The sequence below is a fragment of the Salvelinus sp. IW2-2015 genome, linkage group LG20, assembly GCF_002910315.2.
Source record: "Salvelinus sp. IW2-2015 linkage group LG20, ASM291031v2, whole genome shotgun sequence".
In the NCBI taxonomy this organism is placed as follows: domain Eukaryota; kingdom Metazoa; phylum Chordata; class Actinopteri; order Salmoniformes; family Salmonidae; genus Salvelinus; species Salvelinus sp. IW2-2015.
Window position 1 is genome coordinate 36,965,661 of NC_036860.1, and position 15,655 is coordinate 36,981,315.

The following is a 15,655-nucleotide window of genomic DNA, read 5'->3' on the forward strand; positions in this document are numbered from 1 at the left end:
AAATAGGAAAAATGCCAAGTGGGTGAATACTTTTGCAAGCCACTGTATATGCTTGACAGTCTACAAAAACTGACAGTTTCTTTGCTTCTCGATAAATATACTTGTGATCCATACTTTTTTATTTTCTTTAGTGTGATGAGCCTGGCTGCCCACTCTTTGTCCTGATGTAGCCTCTATGATGAAAGAAATGTTCTCTATCCGTGGGCCACAACTCAGAGAGGACCCCCACAAAAGAGTCCACTTGCTGAGGTCCTCACATGCCTAGGAACAATAATACAGACAACATATACACTGATCTACAGTATGGACACTGATGGTATGGATAGATATTAAAGCATGTTTTAGAAAGTTAGTATGATCATTAGACATTAGTAAGACTCACATATACGAAACTATGTAAAATGACTAACATATCATGTAAGTTTATGTGCACCAAAAATCTGACAAATTCACATCAGAATTGACTGGATTTTGACGGATTAGCTATTTACATCAGAGCATGCACAAACTGATAGCTAATAACGGAGGCCTATTTCACATTTTCGTGCTCTGAATGGACCCGAGCAGCAGAATGCGTACCTTCACGCCTGTCATTTAGCTGGCAAGCTGATCTTGCCCATTCATTGATAGCGGAGTAGCTTATGTTTTTTGACAAGTCAAGGCCTCGGATGGTAGCTAACATACTAGCTAGCTAGCTATATCAAACAAACGTGTCACCTGAGGTTCGGTTATGTAAATAGCCTTGTCGCCCAACTTGAGAAAAACGTCCTCCTCAGGCAGAGGTGGACTGAGCTGCTTATTGACACTTTGCAGGCAGGTTGGTTGTCCTTTCTGAAGTTGAGGCTTCCCCAGTGGATTCAAGGCACAGAATGTAAAGCTAACGTTACTTGCATTGGTTTTGCTCCCCCCGCACAATCTGTGCAGGGTGCTCCGAATTACCACTGTGTAGCACTTTTGAAAGCGCACCCAAAGGTAGACGTAGCACAACGTTATTAGCATTTTCTTTACATTTGGAAAGCCGTTTTTGAGCCCATATGGTATGGCCTCTCTGCACAGAGCTCAGATTCGACCTGACCGTGGCTGCCCTGTTGTTGACAGAATGGCTCTTCCCACTACAAATCGTCAATACGCATGCTCGCAGACGAGTAGCACAGTTTCTAAACCCAGAGGCACAACCTCGCGAGACTTCCGAGAACACTTGCGAAACAGACCAGCCCGGGGTTTTGAGAAGTGAACACATCTTCTTTAGTTATACATTTTCTCAAATAAAAGCATAACCCTACAGTCAGAGACAGCGGAACGATTTTTTTGGTAGCTTGATTTAGATATGTTTTTGCTTATAATTTCCGAGTTTTTGGTAGACTATTTTCTAGTCAACTTGTCTGTAATTGTACCGAACAAAAATATAAATGCAACAATTACAGTTACAGTTCAGTTGGAAATTAGTCAATAGAAATGAATTCATTAGGCCTTAATCTATGGGTTACATGACTGAGAATACAGATATGCATATGTTGGTCACAGATACAGTGCATTTGGAAAATATTCAGACCCTTTGACTTTTTCCAAATTGTGTTATGTTACAGCCTTATTCTAAAATGTATTAAATAGTTGTTTGCCTTCATCAATCTACATGATTTTAGAAATTTTTGCAAATCTATAAAAAAAAAATACAACTGAAATATTAAATCAAATCAAGTTTATTTTATATAGCCCTTCGTACATCAGCTAATATCTCGAAGTGCTGTACAGAAACCCAGCCTAAAACCCCAAACAGCTAGCAGGCAAGTGTAGAAGCACGGTGGCTAGGAAAAACTCCCTAGAAAGGCCAAACCTAGGAAGAAACCTAGAGAGGACCAGGCTATGAGGGGTGGCCAGTCCTCTTCTGGCTGTGCCGGGTGAGATTATAACAGAACATGGCCAAGATGTTCAAATGTTCATAAATGACCAGCATGGTCAAATAATAATAATCACAGTAGTTATCGAGGGTGTAGCAAGTCAGCACCTCAGGAGTAAATGTCAGTTGGCTTTTCATAGCCGATCATTAAGAGTATCTCTACGCTCCTGCGCTCTAGAGAGTTGAAAACAGCAGGCTGGACAGGTAGCACGTCCGGTGAACAGGTCAGGTTCCATAGCCGCAGGCAGAACAGTTGAAACTGGAACAGCAGCAAGGCCAGGTGACTGGGGACAGCAAGGAGTCATCATGCCCGGTAGTCCTGACGCATGGTTCTAGGGCTCAGGTCCTCCGAAGAGAGAAAGAAAGAGAGAAGGAGAGAATTAGAGAGAGCATACTTAATTCACACAGGACACCGGATAAGACAGGAGAAGTACTCCAGATATAACCAACTGACCCTAGCCCCCGACACATAAACTACTGCAGCATAAATACTGGAGGCTGAGACAGGAGGGGTCAGGAGACACTGTGGCCCATCCAATGATACCCCGGACAGGGCCAAACAGGAAGGATATAACCCCACCCACTTTGCCAAAGCACAGCCCCCGCACCACTAGAGGGATATCTTCAACCACCAACTTACAATCCTGAGACAAGGCCGAGTATAGCCCACAAAGATCTCCACCACAGCACAACCAAGGGGGCGCCAACCCAGACAGGAAGATCACATCAGTAACTCAACCCACTCAAGTGACGCACCCCTCCTAGGGACGGCATGAAAGAGCACCAGTAAGCCAGTGACCCAGTCCCTGTAATAGGGTTAGAGGCAGAGAATCCCAGTGGAGAGAGGGAAACCGGCCAGGCAGAGACAGCAAGGGCGGTTCTGTGCTCCAGAAGCCTTTCCGTTCACCTTCACACTCCTGGGCCAGACACACTCAATCATATGACCTACTGAAGAGATAAGTCTTCAGTAAAGACTTAAAGGTTGAGACCGAAATCTGCGTCTCTCACACGGGTAGGCAGACCATTCCATAAAAATGGAGATCTATAGGAGAAAGCCTGCCTCCAGCTGTTTGCTTAGAAATTCTAGGACAATTAGGAGGCCGCTTGTGACCGTAGCGTACGTGTAGGTATGTACGGCAGGACCAACTCGGAAAGATAGGTAGGAGCAAGCCCATGTAACGCTTTAAGGTTAACAGAAAACCTTGAAATCACCCTTGCCTTAACAGGAAGCCAGTGTAGGGAAGCTAGCACTGGAGTAATATGATCAAATTTCTTGGTTCTAGTCAGGATTCTAGCAGCCGTATTTAGCACTAACTGAAGTTTATTTAATGCTTTATCCGGGTAGCCGGAAAGTAAAGCATTGCAGTAGTCTAACCAAGAAGTACAAAAGCATGGATTAATTTTTCTGCATCATTTTTGGACAGAAAATTTCTGATTTTTGCAATTACGTAGATGGAAAAAAGCTGTCCTTGAAACAGTCTTGATATGTTCGTCAAAAGAGAGATCAGGGTCCAAGAGTAACGCCGAGGTCCTTCACAGTTTTATTTGAGACGACTTTACAACCATCAAGATTAATTGTCAGATTTAACAGAAGATCTCTTTGTTTCTTCGGACCTAGAACAAGCATCTCTGTTTTGTCCGAGTTTAAAAGTAGAAAGTTTTCAGCCATCCACTTCCTTATGTCTGAAACACAGGCTTCTAGCGAGGGCAATTTTGGGGCTTCACCATTTTTCATTGAAATGTACAGCTGTGTGTCATCCGCATAGCAGTGAAAGTTAACATTATGTTTTCGAATTACATCCCCAAGAGGTAAAATATAATATAATGATCGATGGTATCAAAGGCAGCACTAAGGTCTAGTAGCATGAGGACAGATGCAGAGCCTCGGTCTGACGCCATTAAAAGGTCATTTACCACCTTCACAAGTGCAGTCTCAGTGCTATGATGGGGTCTAAAACCAGACTGAAGCATTTCGTATACATTGTTTGTCTTCAGGAAGGCAGTGAGTTGCTGCGCAACAGCTTTTTCAATTTTTTTTGAGAGGAATGGAAGATTCGATATAGGCCGATAGTTTTTTATATTTTCTGGGTCAAGGTTTGGCTTTTTCAAGAGAGGCTTTATTACTGCCACTTTTAGTGAGTTTGGTACACATCCGGTGGATAGAGAGCCATTTATTATGTTCAACATAGGAGGGCCAAGCACATGAAGCCGCTCTTTCAGTAGTTTAGTTGGAATAGGATCCAGTATGGGTAAATTGAAATTTGTTATCGTAAATGTTAGCAACACCTCCGCCTTTGCGGGATGCACGGGGGATATGGTCACTAGTGTAACCAGGAGGTGAGGCCTCGTTTAACACAGTAAATTCATCAGGCTTAAGCCATGTTTCAGTCAGGCCAATCACATCAAGATTATGATCAGTGATTAGTTCATTGACTATAACTGCCTTTGAAGTGAGGGATCTAACATTAAGTAGCCCTATTTTGAGATGTGAGGTATCACGATCTCTTTCAATAATGGCAGGAATGGAGGAGGTCTTTATCCTAGTGAGATTGCTAAGGCGAACACCGCCATGTTTAGTTTTGCCCAACCTAGGTCGAGGCACAGACACAGTCTCAATGGGGATAGCTGAGCTGACTACACTGACTATGCTAGTGGCAGACTCCACTAAGCTGGCAGGCTGTCTAACAGCCAATTACATAAGTAATTACATAAGTATTCAGACCTTAAATTAAAGGTTCAATTAATAAAGCCACATACACACAGGCAGCTCCAAAATGCAGGTGTTTCAGCCTAGCTCAGTGCTTTCTGTGGTGGTGGGGCATGCATTTGTTGGGATGCATTTGTTGAGTAAGGATGAATATGTTGGAGACCCATTTGAGGTGCCGAAAATTGTGAAGTTTGCGCTGGGAAAAGTGGAGTCTCAGAGTGACCAGGATTTCTGAAGAACAGGCAGCCTCAAAAGAATCTGGACAACAGAAGTTTTGTGTTTTGAACATCGGAGTAGAGCACCCGTCAAAGGAGTCATCTCAGGGGTGACGACGGATGTTCAGGTTGAAAACCTGAAGATAATTCCTGGTGTGGTTGGTGCCCGGTATCTAACCCGCTGGGTGAAAGGAGAAAAAGTGTCGGTCCTGTTTTTTGATAAAGAGCAAATAACTACGCATGTGAAGCTTGGTTAACTAAGATACGCCGTTTGAGCTTTCGTCCCCAAACCATTGCAGTGTAAGAATTGTAAAGGATTGGCCATGTTTCAAATGTGTGCAGATGGACAGAGTATTGAAGAATGATGTGTTGAAGGACGACAGTGTTGCAGTTGTGGTGGGATAATGATCCCCAATTCCTGGAGTGTGCTGTAAGGGTGAAGACGATTGAGGTGGCAAGTTAGAGCAATGAATTGAATCTCCTATGCGGATGCGATGAAAATAATTGAGAAAACATGTGATGCTAGGGAAGATACGGTAGTGTTAAAAATGTGGATTTTGTGGAGTTCATTGCTATAGTTAAACTGTACGGCACGTCTCAAAGAAATCTAAGAAACTGGACATTATTGTGGCTGCGGCAGAAAGGTTTTTGGGACTTAAGGATTTTACATTTGAAGACCTGACCTTTCAGGTTCCCCTTGAGCCTGTGTAGGGATTTTTAAAATTTATTTTTTAACAGAAAAGTAGTTAATGTTTATTTTTTTGTATTTTAATCCATTTTTGGAATCCTGTTTCCAACCTGCACAGTAGGTGGCGGAATGCACTTTAAATTGTGCGATCGCAAATATACCATAGTAGAAGTAGTTTTTGGTGTGGTAGAAGTTATTTATTTGGTTTTGATTTTTTTTTTCATGGTAGTACAGAATTGGGCAGATCATGATTGATCGTACATTCCAGCACAGTAGGTCCCGGCATTCACTTAAACGATTGTTTGCGGACTGCCGTGATATCGTAGAAGTATTCAGGCCTGGGAATTTAGTGGAGAATGTCTCTCCGTGGGGACTGGTCCCCTATGCAAGTTTACATGTCTTGTCTGTTTGGGTGATTGCTGTGATCGCAATGGACCAGTGTCAGCGGAATGCAAATTCTTACTGGCGAATTCGAGTGAGTAAGTGGGCGGCTGCGCTGACGACGAACTGAAGCTAAAATGGTGATCTAAGAGCAGAGGACCGAGAGAGGCATTGGTACATCACACATCTAGGAGCTTTAGCTCCTCTAAGTAAGGGACATGATTCTTCCTGTGTTCCCCTTACAGGCTGACTACACCACTCGCGTCGCGTGCGCGAGCGTTGCTGTCACGTTCCTGACCTGTTTTCTGTTAGTTTTGTATGTGTTAGTTGGTCAGGACGTGAGTTTGGGTGGGCAGTCTATGTTTTCTGTTTCTATGTTGGTGAATGGGTACCTAATATGGTTCTCAATTAGAGGCAGGTGGTTTTCATCTCTGATTGAGAATCATATTAAGGTAGGTAGTTTCACAGTGTTTGTTTGTGGGTGGTTGTCTCCTGTGYCAGTGTCTGTATGTTACGCCACACGGGACTGTTTCGATATCGTTCGTACGTTCGTTTTGTATGTAGTCTGTTTCCTGTTCATGCGTTCTTCACGTTATATGTAAGTTCGTGTCCAGGTCTGTCTACATCGTTTATTTGTTTTGTAGTTTATSAAGTGTATTTCRTTTCGTCTTCGTCTTGTTTAATAAATCATTATGTCACATAACCACGCTGCATTTTGGTTCAATCCCTGCTCCTCCTCTTCGGATGAAGAGGAGGAGGAACGCCGTTACAGTTGCAAAATAAATTTTGAAATCCATGTTATTCAATTATTGCACCCACACTGCTTGCGCACCAACGAGCGTCTGCGACACCAGGGCTAAAATAGATGTCATTCCTATTTCTGACTGCAAGTCCTGCCTCTCCCATCTCCTCATTGGTTTATAGAAGCAGGTACCCACGTGCCATCTCCTCATTGGTTATACCCACGTGGGTGATAGAAAGACAAACTGTTTTGCCGGTAGTCGTGGTAATACAATGAACGTTTAGATGCGATCACCATATAATTTAAAGATGAAAAGGCCTGGAAGGAGGAGAGATGACTAGAAACGATTCGGTTGGCCGTTTTATGTGTGGATTAATTGTCGGAGTAGAGATCCTTGTGCATTTCAGGTAAAATAACAACTAATTGTTTATATCCCAGGACAAATTAGCTAGCAAATGCAAGCTAGCCAAATAGGACAAATTAGTTAGCAAGTGTAAGCTAGCTAGCTAAATTGCCATAAAGGTTTAATGCTTTTCGGGCCTATCCCCAAAATAATGTAATTGGTTCAGAGTTTGTTTTGATATTTTAACCTGCGTGTCATTATCGCATTTGGTGTGGGGGGACAAAATACATTTATGCACGATGGCGCACGTGCGCAGCCGGTTTGGGTTCTGTGTCAGACCGGGCGCATTCCAGGACAGGGAGCTGTGCGGATCTGGATATCACCATACAGAGGTTTATTTTGTGGGGATATGCTTCTCGTCGGGCCCTAGAAATCGAGAACCTATCCCCACCCTGTTGTCTTGTCTGTCCTCCCTATTTTGTCCTATAGTAGAACGTCCGTTAGAGGGGTTGGCAGAGTAGAGCAGGGCCAAGGGTGGGTCCCATATTGTGTACAGCTCCAGAGCGAGATTGTAGTGCCTTTCACCATATTGTTTGCAGTGCTTTCCCTTAGAATAACTATCTTGTTGCAGTGCCATATAATACTTCAGTGGTGTGAGATTTGCAGTGCCATATCAAAATAATTCCGTGTGCAGCTGATCTTTTGCATAGCCGATATTTACCTGAGGGAGTCAGGGGGAGGGTAACCTACCTGAGGGGAGGCCTTATTGTGACGTCACAGTCTGGGAAATCGTGCAATCTGCTGTGGGAGGTGGGGAAACGGGGTCCGATCCATGTTAACCCATGAATTTAAATTAAAACTTACCATGAGCATACTTACCTGTCCTGGTCATCTGTGTTGGTTGTGTGCTGGAGAACATTAAATCCTGTGTTGGGTGGTGAGAAAAGGGGTTCACACTAAACTGTGACAGACGTACTGTGAAATTCTCTAAAATTATGTAGGAGGTGGCTTATGGTAAAAACATTAACATTTAAATTCTCTGGCAACAGTTCTGGTGGACATTCCTTCAGTCAGCATGCCAATTGCATGCTCCGTCAACTTGAGATATCTGTGGCATGGTGTGGTGTGACAAAACTACACATTTTATAGTGTCCTTTTATTGTCCCCAGCACAAGGTCCACCTGTGTAATGATCATGCTTTTTAATCAGCTTCTTGATATGACACACCTGTCAGGCGGATGGATAGTCTTGGCAAAGGCAAAATGCTCACTAACTGGTATGTAAATTAAATTGAGAAGATTTTTGTGAATATGGAAAATGTCTGATCTTATTTCGGCTCATGAAACATGGAACCAACATTTTACATGTTGCGTTTTATATTTTTGTTCAGTGCAAGTACATGCAGCGTATCTTCTGTCATTAGCCTAGTCCATATGTTTTCCTAGAAGACTAAATAAACCCTTGCTCACCAGAATGTTATAAATCAATAGAATGAATGTCCAAATGACATCAGTTTGACTTGTTGTAAAGAAATAAAAAGCTGTGAAAACGACCCAACATTTTGTGCTGTCTGTGCCCAATGTTTGTAACATGTTTTGTGCTGCTGCTATGTGTTGCTACTGTACCATGTTGTCATGTTGTGTTGCTGCCATGCTATGTTGTCTTAGGTCTCTCTCTTTATGTAGGGTTGTGGTGTCTCTTGTCGTGATGTGTGTTTTGTCCTATAATTGTATTTTTATTCCCAGCCCCCGTCTCCGCAGGTGGCCTTTTGGTAGGCCGCCATTGTAAAAAATAATTTGTTGTTAACTGACTTGCCTTGATAAAAAAAAAAAAATTGTTTGATAAGATTTCAGTTCAGCTTGGATGCATAGCCTATTTTATGTGGTTTAAATACTGATTTTATGATGCTGATAGCGCCTCTACAGACTGTATCTAACTGTGCATTCCCATTCTCTCAAGATGCTGAAAGAAAGACATCTTTTTCCACTCCTCTTCCCGAGTCAACATTTAGCCTACATTTGGATAAATTTACTGCAAAAAATGCTTAATTCTGCAGGAGTTAATATTAAGGCTGTGTGAGGTTATGGACCTACAGTCAGTGTCCGGATTTCAGTCTTATTGAACCCATCTGAACTGAACTGTAGTTCCCTTCATGTGCCATAAGCCTATTTGAAGTCCAGTCTTGTGACTGTCAACTTTGTATAGTGCCTCATATCACACAACATTGCGGCACTGCTATCATCCTCTTTTACCACTTCACCAAATCTTTCCCAAATATTACTTTTCTGGCCGTCCCTTGTCTTTATTTTCAAGTCAACATATCGCAGCTTTTCTCTTATTGAAATAAACCAAGACATTGTCCTTCTTGCCTCAGTGGATGTACATGTACTTTTTCTGCCTGTTCTCAAAAGTGTTTGGTGATTGACTGTAGGCTATTTGGCACGCATAAAGTTAGGCCCTAAAGTTTAGGCTTACCCACTAATGCCAGAGAGACTAAAATAATGAAAGGAAAAAATGTAGCCTATAGATATAAATTGCACAATAATTCTATTTTTATGGATTTTTAAAGGTATTCTCTTTATTCAACCCACCTGCCATCCATCCGCCCTTCATCCACACAATAGGTCATGACCTTAAACCCACGCGCCCGGCGGATATAACCGCGGGGACTACGGGTTATGAGTCAAACCACCCATCACTAGTGCAGACATACTGTATATACAGTCATTGGTGCAGACTGCAGCGCAAACTTTCAAAGCGCGAGGCCGAGGCCAAGTGAGAGAGAGAATTTGAAACACTCAGGGAAAGAAAAACTTATATCTATTAGGAGAACATAATGTGAGAGGCTATTTGCATATCCCTTAACTCACCAAATGTTATACAAATTCTTATACAGTTTCTTCCTTAAATCAGAATTAAACTAATTATATTCCATTTTATCTAAATGTACCCAGTACAAATGCATATTACCAGTAAACTTACCAAGAACTATAGGATAGGTCTATAAAATAAATGGAAGGACAGCCAGGGCCTTAAAGTTCAATAACAACATGAAAAAGATAACAAAAAAATATTGTTTATCTGAATAACTAACTTTTCATGATCCATCTTTGAAAAGCTTCAATTCAGTGGAGGAAGGGGACCTGCAATTTGACAGCCGAAGACAGATCTCAAAGACTCCCCCCACCCAAATCCACTTTTGTTTATTCAAGTGAACAGTCAAGATGGGAAAGCCTTGATAAACAGCATACCTGACCGTATCCCTCAGTCTAGGAGTTTGCAGGTAGTGAGTCAGTCGAAGACAGAAGAAACTCCCTCTTGGTCAGGATATGCAGTTGCCGTCGCTCACATTGAAAGACCAAATAATGAGATGCATGGGAAGATACAGGGAGTCTGAAGAGCCACTCCTAAGGTATGAACGTTATATTTAGCCTGTTTGGAATATGGAAATAAAAACCAGTTCAATAAATGTTCTACTATTGCAGTTTTCCAGTGATATGGAGACCATGGATTCCCTGTCATAGAGAAACTGGATGTCTAGAAAAAGTAAGGACATAATGCAATTACTTTAGGCCTACTATTAGATTATGAAGTAATTAAATTTCATCCAACCTATCATCACAAGAAACCTGTAGCCTAGTAAACAAGATTATTCAATACTTTACTGACACAGGTCCTTAGAAATGCTGTATTTGGTATTGTATAGGTTTATTAATTTGAGTTGAAAATGAACATGCCTACTTGTCCTGTTTAGTTTGTCCAAGGGAATGTGTCATCAAGAACCAGACAGATGTCCAAAGGTGCCCATGGATTCCAGCACCCTGTCAGGTATGTAGACTGTTAGCAGTTGAGAGAAGATAGTATGTTGGAATTGTTACTACATTTAGACTAATTTGGGGAAAAGACCTGTGTTGTGAATACATTTTATGATTTGATGTTATCACTTTCATGAAGACCATTTTTGTATACCGGTATACTAATTTCTTTGAATAGTAAAACACAGATGTATTTTTAAATACTTAATACAGTAATCTGATCCGTAGGCTCTTCATGCCCAAGTCCAGGACTGAGGAATATGTGTCTCATTTGGGGAAGATGGTCTTGGACAGTTTCCCTGTCCAAGCCACTCTCCACTTCTACAATGATGACTCCAGCTCTGAGGATGATGAAGATATGGAGGAAGAGCTGGAGGTTCATTCACACAGTTTGGATCACAGGTCCCATCCACTCAGAGAGAATTCAGAGGTAGCTAGTCTTGACTGTTTTGGAAACAAGCAGGTGTGATTAGACAAGGGAGACGGACAGTGCAGCAGGTCACAGGAGACATGTTACTTCCATGGTGAGGGTCTAGTAGGACCCAATGTGTTCACCTGAGACAGCCACAGAAAGCCGGGAAGGGCCAGGTCACTGGCTGCATGTGGCCTCACTGAGGTGATTCTTTTTACACCAGTTCAACGTCAACACACCTTTAAACTGGATATGGCCATTTTCCTTGACAACGTCCTATGTTCTCAGGACCTTGTCATGCAAACTCAAGTTGGCCTTGTGCTGGTCTCTTCTTTTTGTTTGTAGTGAAACATTTTCTATGCTTTCTATGTTTTGTATTTATAATAAGTTTTTATGTGTGTATGACAAAGTGTGTGTAATACATTGCTGGACATATGAGTGACTGTGTAGATGGTTTGTTGGTTGAAATGTAAATAATGTATGTGCATATAATTGAATATTACTGTTATGGGCTTAGCTAGTGAGTGAATATGTTGGTATGGATGCCAAGTGAAATGTAAAAGTATTTCAATGATATCATTTTAGTTAAGTAATAAACATTTATTTCAAAATCATAATTTTCCTACCCTTCTTGTGGACTTATACTTTTGTTCAGGATCAATTCACATGTTCATTCAGGTATTTGCTATTCACACTACTCCTATTTGGGAGTAAACTAGTAAGTAACCTACTCCTAAGCAAAAACAACAGTGAATATAAATGATTTAATATTGGCTGACCAATACTCTAAAATGCTTGAAAGTGACAGTACAGTGCGTGCAAAACAAGGGAAAATGGAATAAGATGGCATGAACCTATCAAAATGTAGAGTTTGAGGTCATAGAAGGCCGCGCTAACCACTAGGACAAGCCAGTACAGGCTCATGCTACAAGGGGAAGAGACAGACCCTTTGAGACAGACCCAATGAACCCTGACAAGTAAAAGGAAAATAGATCATGAAGGTCAGGCATACTGTATGTCAGTGCAAATCAACTGACTCTTTCAGTACATATAAAAGAACATCTCTCTCATGAATCATATTGTGAATTTCAATGGCAGAAAAAGAGTATAAACACCCCAAACCTCATCCATTTAAGGTGACCAAAGTTGTGATCTTATATGGGATCTTCTAAACATTATGGTCCACCATTGAATATTTCCCTGGAACTCAGAGAGATCAGAAAACAGCTGGAAAACCATTGGAAATAAGTCGAATTGGTCACTTCCTAATCACTCCTAATGACACTGGGTCCAGTGATCAAAGCCTGGGCTGAGGTTGAGCCTGGGGACAAGTTTAGCCCTCAAACAACCGGCACCATCCCCTCCCTCTATGGTTGGGTAGGTTATTTTCTACATGTAATCCGTTAATTACTAGTTACCTGTCCAAAATTGTAATCAGTAGCATTACTTTTTGATTACCCAAACTCAGTAATGTAATCTGATTACTTTCAGTTATTTTTTTTTATTACTTTCCAAAAGGCATTAGAATAAGACAAAAAGGATCCATCCAACCATTTGGTGTGTCATCATAGTGGTCTCTGACTTGCGGTCAGACTCGCTCAGCTGGAACAAATTTAAACTTGCGGCTTTTTTTAATGCTGAATTGAATTTCATTGAGAAAACAGAAAGGTGTCATATTTTTTTGCAAACATCCTTTCTGAATTTAAAAGTAATCAGTAAGCTGATTACAATATTTTTTGCTAGTAACGTAACTGATTACAGTAATTGTTTTGTAGTCAGATTACATGTAATCGGTTACTCCTAATCCCTGACCCCCCCCCACACACACACGAACACACACAGGGAACGGTATAGTGCCAGGGCTCTCCATCATCAGGTCCAGCTTGGCTTACGAACAGGGCAGCAGGAACTGGTGGTCCTCCAGAGGTTAAACACTGGCCAGCCATCTGATCCCAACCTCTTGTTTGTTTATGATGGTTTATCTGTGCAGCTTGGCTGAGGTGGCCGGCTGACCCGTCTGGTGGGCTGGCTGGGACAGGCTAGGGGAGAGGGGATGGGGACAGGGGGTTGTCAGTCCCCAGTGGGTGGCTAGGTCACTGAGGTGGGCAGCAGACTGATTGAGGAGTCTCAGCGAAATCCTGAAGATGAGAAGATAGTGCTGTGACCATTTCACTTGCAGTCTGACGAGTTCAGGAGGTCATAAACCTACTGACCTCACCTCAACTGAAAAGAGCACATCATACTGTAGAAGCACAGGCACAATGCATGATTTACATCACCCAAAGGCTTAAGCATTATAAAATCGAGAAGTTGCTGGTCTCATATTTTTGACTGATAAATTCTAATAGTCATTGGATAAATATAAGACTAATTAATCTCGTTCCACACAGCACCACTAATTTTACATGTTCCATTACACAACATTTTCTATCTGCATTTTCATTAGTTAGTCGAGGGGCTGTGATGACGGATTATCACAAGAGGTTGAAGAGCAAATGATGTGCGAGCTGCTGTGGTCAGGTCACCTCACTTCCCAGGGTTCGTATACAAGTCAGATCTTTGTCCTGTCACAAGTGATTGAAAAGGTGCATCTAAAACCTTCCCACGGTGAGGAGAGATGCCAGTTATGGTGACAAAACTGCCCTCTGCTTGCCCTGGGCCTTCAAATAAGACCACTGGCTCAACACAGTGGATGGGGGACAATTATAACGTACAGGTATGTTGCAGGATTAATACAATTGATCAACAGTGTTGAATTATAATAAACAATGTTAAAATGCTAAATAAACAAAACAAAATATGCAGCAAATAGAGGTAAATTGGTTGTCTACCCTCAGCTCAGCAGCATATTGAAACATTTTGCATATAGAATTTACATTTGTGCTGTACTTCCAGTTACCTTTGGCAGGCGTTGAATGGACTATAGACAGAAAATAGTGGGAGTGAGAAAGATAGCAAGATAAGACAAGACAACTGACTTTTCTCTGAGAAATGCATATCAACATGAGTACTATTTAAGTTAAACCAAAACGCACAAATATAATCATTAAGATCAGTTCACATGGTTTTAATAGACATTATTATGAAACCTAAGTTGGTGAGAGAATAGTGAACTTTTTAAAATGAAAATGTGTGAAGTTGGTGATAAATGTTCAGGAATTGCATTAAATAACTTTCGATAACTTTCTTTCTTCTTGAGGAGCTTCTGAGATGTTTTTTCAGACAACTTGTGAATCAAGGCTGAAGTCATTCATATTCCCAAACAAAATGTAAAAAGGAAATAATTTGTAAGACATTTACAATAGTAAGGGGACCCCTTCAAAGCGATAGTGCTCGACAAATACTAAATAAGTATCATATGACATACCACACTTATGTCAAGCAATTATCATTGCAGTGCATATAAAACAGCATCAGCTATTTGTTAATTTTCTTAGTGAGCATCTTCACTGAGGTAATGCCATACTTCTTAGTGCCGTATGCTCGCACCTGCCCGCCAGACTAGCATCACTACTCTGGACGGTTCTGATTTAGAATATGTGAACAACTACAAATACCTAGGTGTCTGGTAAGACTGTAAACTCTCCTTCCAGACTCACATTAAGCATCTCCAAACCAAAATTAAATCTAGAATTGGCTTCCTATTTCGCAACCAAGCCTCCTTCTCTCATGCTGCCAAACATACCCTCGTAAAACTGACTATCCTACCGATCCTTGACTTCGGCGATGTCATTTACAAAATAGCCTCCAACACTCTACTCAGCAAACTGGATGTAGTCTATCACAGTGACATCCGTTTTGTCACCAAAGCCCCGTATACTACCCAACACTGCGACCTGTATGATCTCGTTGGCTGGCCCTCACTACATATTCGTCGCCAAACACCACTGGCTCCAGGTCATCTATAAGTCTTTGCTAGGTAAAGCTCCGCCTTAGCTCAGCTCACTGGTCACCATAGCAACACCCACCCGTAGCATGCGCTCCAGCAGGTATATTTCACTGGTCATCCCCAAAGCCAACACTTCCTTTGGCCGCCTTTCCTTACAGTTCTCTGCTGCAAATGACTGGAACGAATTGCAAAAATCACTGAAGTTGGAGTCTTATATCTCCCTCTCTAACTTTAAGCATCAGCTGTCAGAGCAGCTTACTGTACCTGTACACAGCCAATCTGTAAATAGCATACCCAACTACCTCCTCCCCATATTGTTATTTATCCTCTTGCTCTTTTGCACCCCAGTATCTCTACTTGCACATCATCATCTCCATATCTATCACTCCAGTGTTAATGATAAATTGTAATTATTTCACCTCTATGGCCTATTTATTGCCTTACCTCCCTACTCTTCTACATTTGTACACACTGTACTGTACATAGATTTTTCTGTTGTGTTATTGACTGTACGTTTGCTAATGTGTAACTCTGTGTTGTGGTTTTTGTCGCACTGCTCTGCTTTG

The 15,655-nt window shown here is 41.6% G+C and overlaps 1 protein-coding gene and 1 long non-coding RNA gene across 5 annotated transcripts in view; one reads left to right on the forward strand and one right to left on the reverse strand.

The window, feature by feature from the left end:
• hlcs (holocarboxylase synthetase (biotin-(proprionyl-CoA-carboxylase (ATP-hydrolysing)) ligase)) overlaps window positions 1–1,121 on the reverse strand; it is a 39,878-nt gene extending 38,757 nt beyond the window's left edge. Inside the window, exons 1-2 of one of the 4 annotated variants that reach the window (XR_011481726.1) lie at window positions 718–1,121; window positions 115–261 (exon numbers count right to left, since the gene is read on the reverse strand). Coding sequence is in view for 3 of the 4 variants with exons in the window: in XM_024011543.2 (XP_023867311.1) it covers window positions 115–261; window positions 718–999 (429 nt within the window). In the remaining variant the exon portion in view is untranslated. Of the gene's footprint in view, window positions 1–114; window positions 262–579 lie in introns of all 4 variants that reach the window. The other 3 variants (XM_024011543.2, XM_024011545.3, XM_024011544.2) reach the window with 3 other exon arrangements.
• Window positions 1,122–10,259: 9,138 nt separating this feature from the next.
• Window positions 10,260–11,742, forward strand: LOC111980166 (uncharacterized). The gene is made up of 4 exons (XR_011481727.1): window positions 10,260–10,385; window positions 10,459–10,519; window positions 10,728–10,801; window positions 11,017–11,742. It is a non-coding gene; the product is annotated as an uncharacterized lncRNA (long non-coding RNA).
• Window positions 11,743–15,655: the final 3,913 nt, after the last annotated feature.